Here is a 10,619-nt window from a genome sequence, read left to right as displayed (position 1 = left end):
CTAAAACGTGGCAGAGAGTCAAAAGATGCATCATCATTATGCAGAAGTCACGTGGGTTTTCACTGCAAAAGCAACTGCTGACACACAGACACGCAGATAGATGTACTGTTGGGGAAAATAAGATAAAGTGCAAAATTCCGACTGTAAATGATAGTGTTACGTTATAAACTATAACTCATCCCAGCAACTTCATCATCCTCATCGTATAACTCCCCCTAGTACTCTACAGTACTTTATATAGTTGTTCTTAGTGGTGGTTATAGTGGTTATATACTGTAGTGGTTCTTGTAGCCTGTGAACTGTGATGGCCCAAACCAAAGAGTTTGGTATAATAGAAGAGTTTGGTATAATATACTGTATATATTGGATAATATATCATTTGAATAATATTTTGAGGCCTGAAAACAACCCAGGTTTGAGAAACATCTTAAATATTGCATGGTATTCTTTCTTAATTCCGAACCCATTTATCATGTGACCCCCCCTTGAGGTTGGGTCCTGAACCTCAAGTTGGAAACCACTGGTCCACATGACGCAGAGCTAGACGAAGTGATTGTGTTGCTCAAGTCTCAAGTCTTGGCTGTGAACTCCCAATTCAGGCCCTACAGGAAGTTGTGTTTCAAGTCCTAAACAAGTCAATATTTGTCTCAGATATTAGCAATTAACTTGGTGAGCACATGATGGATAGGAATAATGGCCAAAACAACTTGTTATAAACCAAAATGATCCTTTAAGATAAAGTAAAACAAAACACACAAGGCTCAGATGCTTTGGATAATTACTTTCAGTCCTTGCTGTCTGTGGTGTATCTGATACGTTCCACACTGCATACTGTAGGTAGTAGGAGGGAGACAGACATCACTGTGCAGTAGTGTGCATTAGGAATCCAGAAGCCACAAGTACAAGTTGGTTTTCCTTCTCTCTTGTCGCCCCCCCCCACCCTCACCCCCAAGCCAAACCACTCTTTCTGATACCTCAGCCTCCGTCCAAATGATTCATTCAACCATCCACCCACTAAAGAAACACTGAAACAAAGAGCGAACGCAACATAAAACAGCCCATACTTTTCCGACCACATGCCTTCGCACACAGACTAGAAACCCCCCCCACACACACACACACACACACACACATACACTGAAAATTTCGTGCACATACCTACAGTACAAAACAAAACAAAAAAAAGACTCATATTTACTCATCCAGATACACATCACATACACACATGCCAAATTACACACACTCCTGTTCACCATATTCAACATCATTCCATCTCCATCCGCCTTTTCCTGCACCGAAGCCCAAAGCCAACACCATTCCTGCCACCACAGGTCCCGGCCCACTTCCAGCGCCGACCTGAGATGACATCATTCCTCTATCCCCCTCCTTGCTCCCTGTCTTTCTCCTTCTGCACCCATCCTACTCAAACAAAGGGCTGCGTTCCAACACAAATCATCCAACCCTGTCCTTAATGACAGGGTAGAGCTAAGTGATGCCAGGGGGCAGGAGAGCTGGAGGTACTTTGGTCTGGGATGCTGCCCGTTCAGGATTCCTCCCTGAAACATGTGGTTTGTTCTCTCTCTCTGAATGGAGCAGCGGCGGAGGGATGGATGGATGAGGAGAGCAGGCAGCAGGGAAAAGGGAGACCACAAAGTAAGCTCATAGCCCAAAGGGAGAGATCGTTTGCAGCTCAGGTGGGATATGATTCTGCTTTCATCTCAGGGTGGCTTTCTTGTGCGGATGGCATTAAATAGCAGAAGTATACCCTTTGGACAGAATATGAGGATGAGGTTTATGCATGCAATTCAATCGTTTTTGCAAATTTCCTACTGACATCAGTGCATATGGGCGCTATTTAATCCTGTGGTTAGGTTTAGGGTTATGCACATGACATGACCATGGTTTATTTTTGACCCTCCATTGCACGTACAGCCGAGGCGAACAAATGTAGGAAATAATGAAGTTCTTGAGCAGTTGTGGAAAGAAAATCTTTTCCAAGGCTTTAAAGCTATTCAGACGGATACGATAATACAATTTCCACAATGTTAATATCACATTTATGACGCTGTCCTCAGCAGCTTGGATATTGTGAAAACCTGACAAGCAAGAGCTGATTTTGTGTCTTTTGAGGGTAAGTGCAAGTCTTTCACGAAAGTCCATGTCAAGTCATGTCTCAAGGCTTGTAATGGCAACTCACAAGTCAAGTCACAAGTCCAATAGCAAGTCTCAAGATAAGTCTCAAAACCTTACAGACAAGTTCATGTCAAATCTCAATTCATTTGAGAGATGTCAAGTCTTGTGATGGCGAGTCTCAAATCAAGTCTCAAGTCCTTAAAGACAAGTCCAATACAGGTCTCAAGTCTTGTAACTTGTCAGAATCAAGTCTTCATACGTCTTTCAAGACTCTGAATCTGAAAGCTGTGTTAATATTTTGTTTCACTTTTTATTGATCCTGGATTTTTACCAGGTCAAAACTTGAGACTTGAGACTTGAATGTTTTTGCTTGTGAGTCTCAGGTGAGGCCAAGTCCTTAAGTCAAGTCTCACAGCAGTCAGGATCAAGTCAAATCCTCATTTTTGTAACTTAAATTTGTCTGAGGTCTCCAGCTCTGAAAGCAATAATGTGAATCATATCAGTAAGTTTAAGTCAGGAGAAATTCTAAAGGAGTTCTTGAAAAATGAAGTTGTTCCAAAATACAAGAGACTGAGTGATTCCTCATGGATTTTCTTCTTAAGAGTCTTAAGATTGAAAGGCAAATGCATTAAACAGATACAGTAGATTCCCTGCCTAGGCAGAAATACAGATTACCAGCCTTACTAATCATCTGGACGATCTGGTTGTGTCAAATCTGCTCCAGTGCTCAGAGCGATCCTGGTCTCTGTTTGATTTTATTTCATATGTGAGCCGGCCTGCCCGGTGCTGTGCTGTAAACCTGTCATTGTTCTGGGTCAGCTCCCTAAGGATGTCCTGAAGGCCCACCACCACACACACACACACACTGCAGCAGGATTGCTCCTCCTCCACCTCCTCCTCGGTGGGGAACGAGCCAAGAGCGGACAGCCTGTGTTCCGTCAAGGCGTCCAAAATTCCATGACTTTCCCAGAATTCCCGGCCCGGGCCAAGTCATATATTCTGTTGTCATCCACAAGGCCCTAATGAAAACCCACGAGGAACACAGAGGCACACCATGTCTGCTCACCCACACGCCATTTACACCAAAATGAAAATACACACCAAATATGACTCATCACGCACCACTGTGGATGCTAAATATCCATTAAAACTATTTCATTCTATACAGCTGCTGGTATGCCATAGGATATAGGTCTGACTTATTGAATTAATTTGCTCTGCGTGTAAACCACTAATGACAGGATACAGTTCATCTAGCTGCATGAAAATGGCAGGGTATTGTGAGTATTTTCAACACTGTGAATCATTCAGCCTGCTGGTACACATCGAGTCCAACTAAAACAAGACTCAGTATGTCATATTAGATCATAATATTACACATTTCTATCAATCTTTATTGCATTACCTGCTGTTAAACAGCTCTGTGAAATTGCATACCTTCTGTATTGTTCACTACAATATAATTTTTAAATGCTGTCTTGGGGTTAAACTGTTTATTTTGATATAGTCCCTCAGACGAAGGGGGAGTGATGTGCCGTGCCAGGAAATATGAATGAAAACTGGCCCACCGAGTATAAAAAAGCTGTTTAAAAGAGCTTTCCATGGCTTTTTAATGTAAGCGATGGCTTTGATAGGCCGCAGACTTATTTTCACGAATGAACGTGTCAAGTATTAAGGTGCCTTATAAATCACTCTCCCTCACTTTCGGCTCCCCTCTTTTTTTAACCTTTCCGAGAGGTTTGGAAGAGCAGCGTGATTGCTTAAAGCTCTGGCCCTCTTTGACAGTAACCCTGCCTAAATCAACAGCCGCCCTGCTATTTTAGTGCTTAAGAAATGTTTAAGATTATAATGGGACTGTAAAACGGAAACCTGCTATATAACGTGATTGACGGCCGAGGCTCACACAAGCTCAGACAGCGGTGCTGTAATGGTGTGTGCTTAGAACGGGTGACAATAATATTTCAATCAGTGTGTGTGTGTCTGCATGCGTGTGTGTGGTTTTAGTAGGACTCTGTTAATCAAACAGTAAATGTAATTGTGGTTTCAACATTTTGGTTCCACAGAATCAGCGGAACATGGGACTACACGTTGAAAGAGGAAAAGATGGTCTGCATGATGAGGTCTGTCCATAACAAAGATTTTCCTCCCCATTGAAAAAAAAAAAGATGGAGGAAATAATAGCTTTTTTCCAACCTTAAACTCCAACTAATTGCTTAAACATTTCCTCTACAGATCCATACGTGGACATGAGCCAAGCGACAGGCTTTTGGCACTCCTCAAGGCACATTTGAGAATTTCCTACTCACCTCATTCAGAGGTGTTGTTTAATCACATTCACTGGCTTCCTGAAGAGCCGCGAAGAAAGAAGGCCCCATTGCGTTTAACCATAAACACAGTAGAGACCACTTGGGTAGGGTCTTTTCGTGATTATTTACTGTATATAGATGTATCTCTTTCTACGGGTCACATTTAAAGCAGGCTGAAAATGCATTCCCCTTGCTGATCGGGTCTTAAGTGCAACAGATAGAGGTCTGTGTAGGATGCCATGCTGCTGCTCCTGCATCCTTTGCGTACAATGACGCACTAAAAAGAAAGTGCAGTTATTAAACTGACAAAATGCAAGTCGACTCGAGGTCCTTTCGGCTGATTCATCGACTTTTAGCAAGCAGCCCTAGTCAGTACGCATTTTTTGGCATGCCATCCAGTAGTTTTTGAGATATTTCAGTCTCGACCAAAGGGCTGGGCCGACCGTCCGACTGACAGACCGACACTGCCATGTCTAGCTGTGTTTTTAGCATGTTGCCATTGCTAACCTAAAACAGCCAGGATTGCTCAGCACCAGTAACGTGTCACTTGAATCAAAAAACAAGAATTGTGATAATTACTATGTTACGAATGTTAACTCTTAATTGCTAAATGAATGTTTATAATGAGCCCGGCTAAAAACGGACTTTAAAGAGACAAAAACCACACAACATGTTTTCACACGTCAGTCGCTGGGTGGCCAAATAGCTTTACACTGTTTATAAGTTCCGGTAAGAGTCTAAATTGCATCATCTGCCTTTTACCTTTGGCTCTCTATGCACACGGCTTCAACTAAGAACTGACACACCGCAGCAATGAACTGCAATGCCTTCACGACTGGGCAACATAGATGCAACCTAAAACAAACCATAATTATCTATTTGTGGTCCTGCTTCGGGCAAATATGAACATAATACAAAAGCACACACACGATGTTTGGAGTTCCAGTAAGTTCCACAACCACAGTTTAGTCTCCAGGGGATACTGGGTTCCTCCTAGCTGAACTTCTTCGCTTTCTTTCCTGAATGACACACACACACACACACACACACAGGCACTAAATGTAACTCTAGCTCGCTCCAGACCACACTGTCACTGGGGCAGTTTGCCTCGCCTGCCTGCTGCGAGCCTGGCCAGTGCCTTTTTTCCTGGACATTGCTTCAGACTTATACTATCTGTTTCCACAGCCGTGCGCCTGCTGACCCAAGAATGTGGACAGCACTCCGGTACATTGTTTTACAAGGCTGAGCAGTGTATTTGAGATGTGAAATGTAGACTCTTGCTTGTTTTGTGTGTGTGTGTGTGTGTGTGTTTGCACTTGTGTGCGCTGAATTTGATTTCTTTATTGATAATCTGTGATATTCTTGTTTGGTGAAATGTAGTCATTGCTTCAGTGAAATGCTCACAATGTACTGTACGCATCACTCGGACACAGAAAGTGGCATCGTGTATATCCTGTACCCCTACATCTGTTTTCCAAAGAAGTTGGAAAAATGAAGTGCATCAATTTTGTCCTGCATTAGGTTTTGAGGCTTGCAGCTACATCAGTCGCTACTAGTATTACACACCTGAATCTGTACAGTAGAGAGAATCAAGTCAAGTGGCATTGTGGGTAATGTAGGCACCAGGTTTAAACAAGGAAGAAGAATGTGCGGAATAAAGATATCTCTGGTGCATCGATTTTGATCCTTTTAAAAAACAAACTGAGACCAACAATGTTATAGGAGTGCAATGCCAAATTGCAAAAAGGCACTTTGTCTTTGTCTTAATTAGGGTTGCAACTAATGATTATTTATTAAGGGATTCATTGTTTGGTCTGTCTCTCTGTCTGTGGACTAACTGTTTCAGCTCTGGTCTTCATTTCTGGAACATTTCTTTTTTACACTCCTGTTATTTCACCAACAAATAGCATATATCTAGATTCAACCTTTGCTATTCACATCTGTATTCTTTTGCAGTTGTGTTACATTAACTGATTGTAAACATCTGGATGTATTTCTATTTTGTATTTGATGTATTGATGTTGGAGTCCTTTTTTTAGCTACAAATGACCTCCCTATAGACTGTATTTCATGTTTATGTTGACTTTCATTGCTTTGAATCACCCATGCTGTACACTATATATGTCAATTAGGAGATTACTGGCATTTATCTTGAAGAGGCAATGTGTAAGGAAACGTTGATCTATGAAAATAAAAAATAAAACGACTGCATCAGTCATGAATGAGTTATGAACGAGCATGCAGCTCATCAATTATTTCTGTACTAGCAAATAAACATAAAACAGAACAAGAAATTCTCCTGAAGTGTAACACTTCTTCAAGTAGAAATGAATGCCACAGCTCTGTCTTTAATTTCAGAGTGTGTCATCAAGAAGCTCCTTAGAGCTCTCCAGAGTTCTTGTTTTTGTTCTTGTTATTTTCTGTTTCTGTTTACCACACTTGACATAGTGTGAGGCGTTTGCTCTTCTCGTATTTTACATCCCACCCCTTCCCCGAATGCTCTCTGCTGTTTCTACAACCCCGTGACCTGTCTGTCAACCCTTGTTCTCATGGCAATTAGTTAGAAACCTTGGCCAATTATCTGTCACTCTCGAACACACGCCTAACAAACTGCTCAGAGAGACGATGTGCCACCACTTTCCGAAAACCGCCTCAATAGCTGGGAGAGATTTGTGTGATGGGTTAATAGGAGGATAGTAAAAGTGCAGCGGAGGCGACATTGTTGAGTTCATGTTGGTTTATAGTGCGCTGTGACCCTATTGAATGTTTTATAGTCATGGGTGTCTATCTACATATTCAGCTCAATGGGACAACAGCCACATAAAGAGGACTGGACAACACAGATCCGTAAAAGCCTGGCCTGTTTGAAATGAAATGTCAGTGTCACAGTGATTCAAACACTGATTCATGGCAAGGCAAGACTAAGAAGCTGACGGCCACGCTGCACAACCTGTTACATACTTTGCCAGGCGAAGTAACAGAGATTGAGTGTCTTTCTATTCTGTGTGTAGGTGACGCGTCCCCTCAAGAATGTGGTTCTCTTCCTCTCGCCGTTCTCTTCAATTTCCCCTCTGGTTGCTTACTTCACTCACAGCCGAGAAGCAGTCGCTTGAGGAATCTGGAAAACACCAGCGGGGAATGAGAGGAATTTCTGCTTTTCGTTTTTTCCCTCAACCACCCCCTCACCCCTTGCTCTCTTTACTTTGGATGCCTCTGCACAGCCGGGCTCTTGAGTTTTCTCTTGTTTCTGAATGCAGCCCAACAATAACAACCTCTCATAAACAATGGGGCTTGTTGATTGGGGGGTTGAGAAGGAGAGTGGCCATTGCTGGCCCATGCAGTCAGTTTTGCTGGCAGCCGGCCTCGCGAAACGGTCCTAAAAGTCCGAAAGTACAGGCTACATCGAGGACTGTGAAAGATTTAAGGGCCACCTTAAAAATGCACCATCTCTGAAGGACCATAAACACATGCTTTAGTTCTTTCTTAATCTATCTTTCCTCCAAAAGGACTTTGATGGACCAAACTCTGAAAGGGGATGCTGGTCAATGTCAGGAAACCACAAAAGTACACGGGGAAAAAAAATTGTAGTTTTGGAATTCCCTGCTTTTACAGCACCCACGGACTCGTAAAGGGAGTCTGGATCACATCGAGTAGGATTTGAACAAGACGACCATGGAGCGCTGCCCCATCCTTTCAGCCTATGGGCAAAACATAGCTAGTCACATGCCATTTAAACAGCCGAGCAACAATTAAACCCTGTGTCTGTGACAGGGAAATGATAATACAGAGTGATGTGTCCTCAAATAACTCTGTCTCTTCTATTTCCATTTTGGAAGATGACACCGCACATTACTGGACATTGTCCCTCATCTGCTGAACCGTTTTTATGACTCTCATACCAACTAAATCAAAATAAAATGTCAACAGAGATTCTTGTGAATAGGACGGGTAAACAAACCACTGTATTTTATTATAATTTCCTACAGGCTGCATACCAGAGCAAGGCTTTTGGAAATAAAAAAGTTTTTCCAAAATATCTTACATGCACAACAAAACATTTCACAGTCCAGTCAGCCTTTTGTATCAAAAGATAGGCATGGAGCGCCCCCTTGTGGAGAACTCACAGCGCATCATCTAATACTTTTGGAAATGATAACACTGAAAGAAAAGCTCATGCTACTTGTCTCAAGTCCATCACACTTTGTACAGATTTTTTTTTTGTCTCTCATCACAATACTTTACCCATTAAAGCAAAAATTATATTAACACGTCATTTAAAGAAGCATGTTTAGTTATAAGAGCTTTAAACTTTATTCACAGGATTTAAGGAATCACTTAACAACCAAAATAAAACACATTCTGCAAAGAATTCATTCACACGCACACCAAGCACTCATCAAAACATCGTTCTCTGCTCAGAGTCTTCATCAGCAGCAGTGTCTGGATTTAATGAAGCTGTCACTGGTCATCATTTCCCTGCAGGCTTGAATGGATCAGACCATACCTTCACACCTTTAGACAAAAACAATTAAATAAAACAAAACAAACAGTGTCAGCATATTTGTAACTGCAACATTACACCACTGTTAAGGCATGAATTACACATAACAGAGTGGTCACTGCTCTTACCACACCTGATTCATAGTATGTGCAATTAAATTAATCAATTTACCATACTGAAAGTACTAGCTGAGTGTGGCTCACCATATAGGACAGTACAGATGGTGCCTACAAGTTCAAATTAAGTAAAACTATTGTATATCAAAATAGTCCTGATATTGTAAACCCCATACATCTGGTGCTCCTTAAGTCAAACAAACAAGATGTCAGCAGGTGCTTTGCGAGACAAAAAAAGGAAGCAGAAATGCATTGAGCCAGTCCTTCTGTGTTGGATATACACATGCATTAGCAATCCTTGTAAATTACATTAATATCCCATCAAAGAAAGTCCAATACATGCAATACATATACATTCCGACTGATTGCAAAAATTGAAAATTGTGCGTGCTCTTACCCACGGGCTGAACATCTGCTTGGTTGACTCCTGCCCGGTTCATCTTTTGGACTTCTCCTAGCAAAGAGAGAACAGTACATTATACTCATAAGAAGACTTTGGTGGTCAAAATCAATGTCAATGACCAAGATTTTCACATTGCAGCTTTATAGTTCTCTCTTGTCAGTAACACTGGAAGACTTTTATCCACAATCTCCTGTATGTCCTGACTACAGCTTTCCATCTATGCTGGCCAGACAACAAGGACTGTACAAGACATATATTGAAACCACAACTATTTAGCTAATAATTGTCCTGGCATCACTCTATCTTTGTCTTACCTACATGTGTATGGTATTGGAAACGTACAAAGTAAAACCTCTGGGTGTCCTGTTAGAAACTCCTATTGCTTGCTTGCAAGTCTAGGTGGACAACACGTTTAACGTTGGCCACATTTAGCAGGCTAAACAGTTCATGTAACTTCATGTTCACGTCTGTTTTTTCCCCCTTCGCTGCTCTGAAGAGCTTTCGTTAAATGGTTTTGGAAAATAAACCCCCATTTCATTAAGTGAAATTAAGAGTGTGAAAGTGCCATAAAACAGAGGTTAGCTAACTTAAACTTGTACGAACTCTAAACATCCTCTTAGCTAGCTAGAAAGCTAGCAAGCTGGATAAAACTACTAGCTATAGCTTTAGTTTATTTTTCGCCAAGTAAAGCAACACCTGGCTTAGCTGTAACTGGAGAGAATTAGCACAATCCTTAAATCTTTATACGCAGCAATTTACGGAATGACATTAAACTAGACATTGAAAACTGTCTGATTGAGTTTTTAGGAAAGCTATTAGCTACTTACTGTACTCAGTGTTATGCATGAGTGGGTAGAAAAATATGGGGTAAAACGCCGCGGCAACAGCGGTTACAAAGCCTCCAAATACCAATGCTATTTTCTTATTTTTTGACATTTTAATGTTACATCAGAAGTGACAATCTCACCTCCAAATGTACACAGGGTTTACAATAATTGTTTCCGGTGTAAAGGTCAACAAAACCAACGCGTTAAGAAAAGAGGTGTCAAGCTAGTTTGGTTTCTCTGGGCTTCCGTAGTCGTCAGAGTCACATGCTGCAGGACAACAATAATAAGGAAGTCTGGGTGAAGTTATTAAAGGCTTCTCTTCTATCACGGGCT

The 10,619-nt window shown here is 41.6% G+C and overlaps 1 protein-coding gene across 1 annotated transcript; it reads right to left on the bottom strand.

Moving 5' to 3' along the window:
- Nucleotides 1–8,391: 8,391 nt before the first annotated feature.
- smim20 (small integral membrane protein 20) lies at nucleotides 8,392–10,457 on the bottom strand. Its single transcript, XM_070930048.1, has 3 exons — nucleotides 10,287–10,457; nucleotides 9,454–9,510; nucleotides 8,392–8,951 (listed from the first exon to the last, which is right to left on the bottom strand). The coding sequence occupies exons 1-3, from the start codon at nucleotides 10,393–10,395 to the stop codon at nucleotides 8,908–8,910; spliced, it is 210 nt and encodes a 69-aa protein (XP_070786149.1). The 5' UTR covers nucleotides 10,396–10,457; the 3' UTR covers nucleotides 8,392–8,907.
- Between the last annotated feature and the right edge of the window lie 162 nt (nucleotides 10,458–10,619).

This window comes from Enoplosus armatus, chromosome 23 (assembly GCF_043641665.1).
Source record: "Enoplosus armatus isolate fEnoArm2 chromosome 23, fEnoArm2.hap1, whole genome shotgun sequence".
Taxonomy (NCBI): Eukaryota; Metazoa; Chordata; class Actinopteri; order Centrarchiformes; family Enoplosidae; genus Enoplosus; species Enoplosus armatus.
The sequence above is the reverse complement of the archived record's forward strand: the minus strand, read 5'-3'. Positions and strand labels throughout refer to the sequence as shown.